The 2,606-nt window shown below is 37.4% G+C and overlaps 1 protein-coding gene across 1 annotated transcript in view; it reads left to right on the top strand.

Moving 5' to 3' along the window:
• Window positions 1-58: 58 nt before the first annotated feature.
• Window positions 59-2,606, top strand: part of LOC122255813 (uncharacterized) — a gene marked incomplete at its 5' end in the record, with an annotated part of 12,061 nt that continues 9,513 nt past the window's right edge. The window contains 1 exon segment of the mRNA XM_086549571.1: window positions 59-168. Within this exon segment, the coding sequence (XP_086405697.1) occupies window positions 59-168 (110 nt within the window).

Genomic DNA, 2,606 nt, shown 5'->3' with positions numbered 1-2,606 from the left:
TGCTGCTGCAGGACGAGTGAGGTGGGAGAGGACACCGGCGTTCCAGTTCGTCAGTGCGCCCTTCGGAGGTCTCAACTATACGGTGTCCCTCGTCAGTTGCCCTGCAGGAGCTGGAGAGTGCGCCCAGGAGGGATCTGTGGTCGCGCAGAAAGTTCTCGTCGGTCCTGTGTGAGTTGATGTCCTTTGTCGCTTTGGATATGTGATTATGGTGTTACTGGATGGTGAGAATGATTATGATTATAGTGATGCGGATGTTAGTCATAGTTGCACTTTTTGTTGTAAACCCTCAGGTTTTAGAGTAAGTGGGGTAATGTATATATATAAGTCTTATATGTATTATATCTAAATAGTAAATATCTAATAACTACATTATATACTATATTATAATCTACATACAATATATATATACATATATTACATAAATATTTTAATATATATCTATATATATATATATTATAAAATATATTAAATATATATATATATATATATATATTTATATATACAGGCTCTCCCGCTGTGGTCTCGGATGACCATCAGTCGAAGAGGTGATAAGCAAATCGCTTACAAGTAAATTGAACAAATCACTGTGTAACCCCAAAAAATAGGATCAGAACCAACAGACTTTGGCTAACAATTGTCCGTTTGTGAGCACCCTCACAACAAAGAAGCCCTTCAGTCCATCGCAGACGACCTTGAAATGTTACGGTTAGCAGGAACGCGTGTTCTTATATATTCTTATATATATATATATATGAATATATAAGAACACGCTTGCGCACAGGTGATATGTTGATATTTACTTGGGTAGCGATAGCTTGTCAGACGTCTCTTGTTAGGCTGGAGTGTTTCACGGCAGAGGCGGAAGGAGTAGCGGTGGCTGGCACTCCCCTGTCTGTGCCTGAGTGCGAGCGGGAGTGAGACTGGGAGAGAGAGTGCTTGACCCCAGGTCGACCTTTATAGGAGTCGGCTATAATTGGAATCTTGTTTCGATACTTTCCTCGTCCTTATAGCATCTCGCGACCACTTGGTCTTGGAGTATGTCTCACGACTGTAATACATGGGACTGTGTCTGACAAATGACAATCGCGCCGCCTCCTCTGCCGTCGCGCATTTTGTGAAAGGACTGGCGCCCTTCTATTATCCCGGGGTTTAGAGTATCGTTTTGGAACCAGGTTTCTGTAATTACTGCAATCTTTACTAAGTTTTGTTTGATTATATTGTCAAGTTCGTCTATTTTATTTCTGAGGCAGCAGAATTTGCAAGGTAAATGTTCGGAAGTGTTCTGTTGCATCTCGTTTTATTCGATGCTCTTGTTGACAAGTAATTTTCGTCAAACATCCTGCTCTTCAGGATGCGAGGTTTTGTACTTGTGTCCATCTAGGAAGAATATCAATTCCTTTTACTGAAATGGCGACGCTAATATGATATGACTCATTTTTGTTTGGATGCATTTCCGTCATCCACCTCGGGGGAGTTAACAAGTAAATGGTTTTCGAGGTCTGTCTCCTCGTGATTGTGCGGCGATTTGTTACATAGAGGTTTAGGGGCACTCAGAGAGGCTATTGCATTGCATCATTGTTCTCTTTGGTTTTCCCATTCCTTTGTCCTTGTTTCTACAGGCTTACGCTGGTCTTTTTCCTCATCACTTGTTTAGTTAGGATCATACGCTTCCTGACTTGGTATGATTCAGTAGTATTTATTTATTGCAACAGGCTGGGGAATACAGAGCGTATGGTGACACTTTGCACCAACCACTCCACTGACGGTTTAGTGTGGTCTGGGGAGGGGGGACTGTATCCTTTCTCTTATCGTTTCTCTGCGATTATTCCGCTTACTCCTCCTCTTGTCCTCTTGCGGGAGTTGCAAGTGGCCGACACTTGTGCTTCTGTATCGTTGCTCTTCGAGATATATATATATATATATATATATATATATATATATATATATATATATATATATATATATATATATATATATAGTGAGGAAGAGAGAGAGAGAGAGATGTGTATATATGTGTATATATCTATATATGGATATATATGAATATATATATATATATATATATATTATATATATATATATATATATATATATATATATATATATATATATATATTTGTATTGATATATATATATTTATATTTGTATTTATATATATATTCATATATGTATTTATATATGTATCTATATGTGTGTGTGTGTGTGTGTGTGTGTGTGTGTGTGTGTGTGTGTGTGTGTGTGTGTGTGTGTGTGCATACATATACATATGCATGCAAGATCGGTCTCTCACGTTATCAAAAGAATCTGTTTTCTCATTAGTCTTCAGCTGTGATTCGTAAATAATGTTTTTTCCTGAATGAAATCAATATTCACGTGCTCATTTTCCAATTCACATTTCATTTCTTCGGTGGTTATGACAGGCATTCAAAAAGTATTTTTTAGTTTGTTTGTTTGATATACGGACGGTAGAAGAGTTGAACAGTTGCCATTGCTCATTTTAATTACTTAATTTCAAGCAATGTAGGAAAACTTGAAGTTGATATACTAAACAGTGTGCTTTACTCAACTGTTTTTGTACTACAATTAATGTTATTTTTATTCATCTT

This window comes from Penaeus japonicus, unplaced genomic scaffold (assembly GCF_977035675.1).
Source record: "Penaeus japonicus unplaced genomic scaffold, GWHDUDI00000001_assembly GWHDUDI00000022, whole genome shotgun sequence".
In the NCBI taxonomy this organism is placed as follows: Eukaryota; Metazoa; Arthropoda; class Malacostraca; order Decapoda; family Penaeidae; genus Penaeus; species Penaeus japonicus.
The sequence above is the reverse complement of the archived record's forward strand: the minus strand, read 5'-3'. Positions and strand labels throughout refer to the sequence as shown.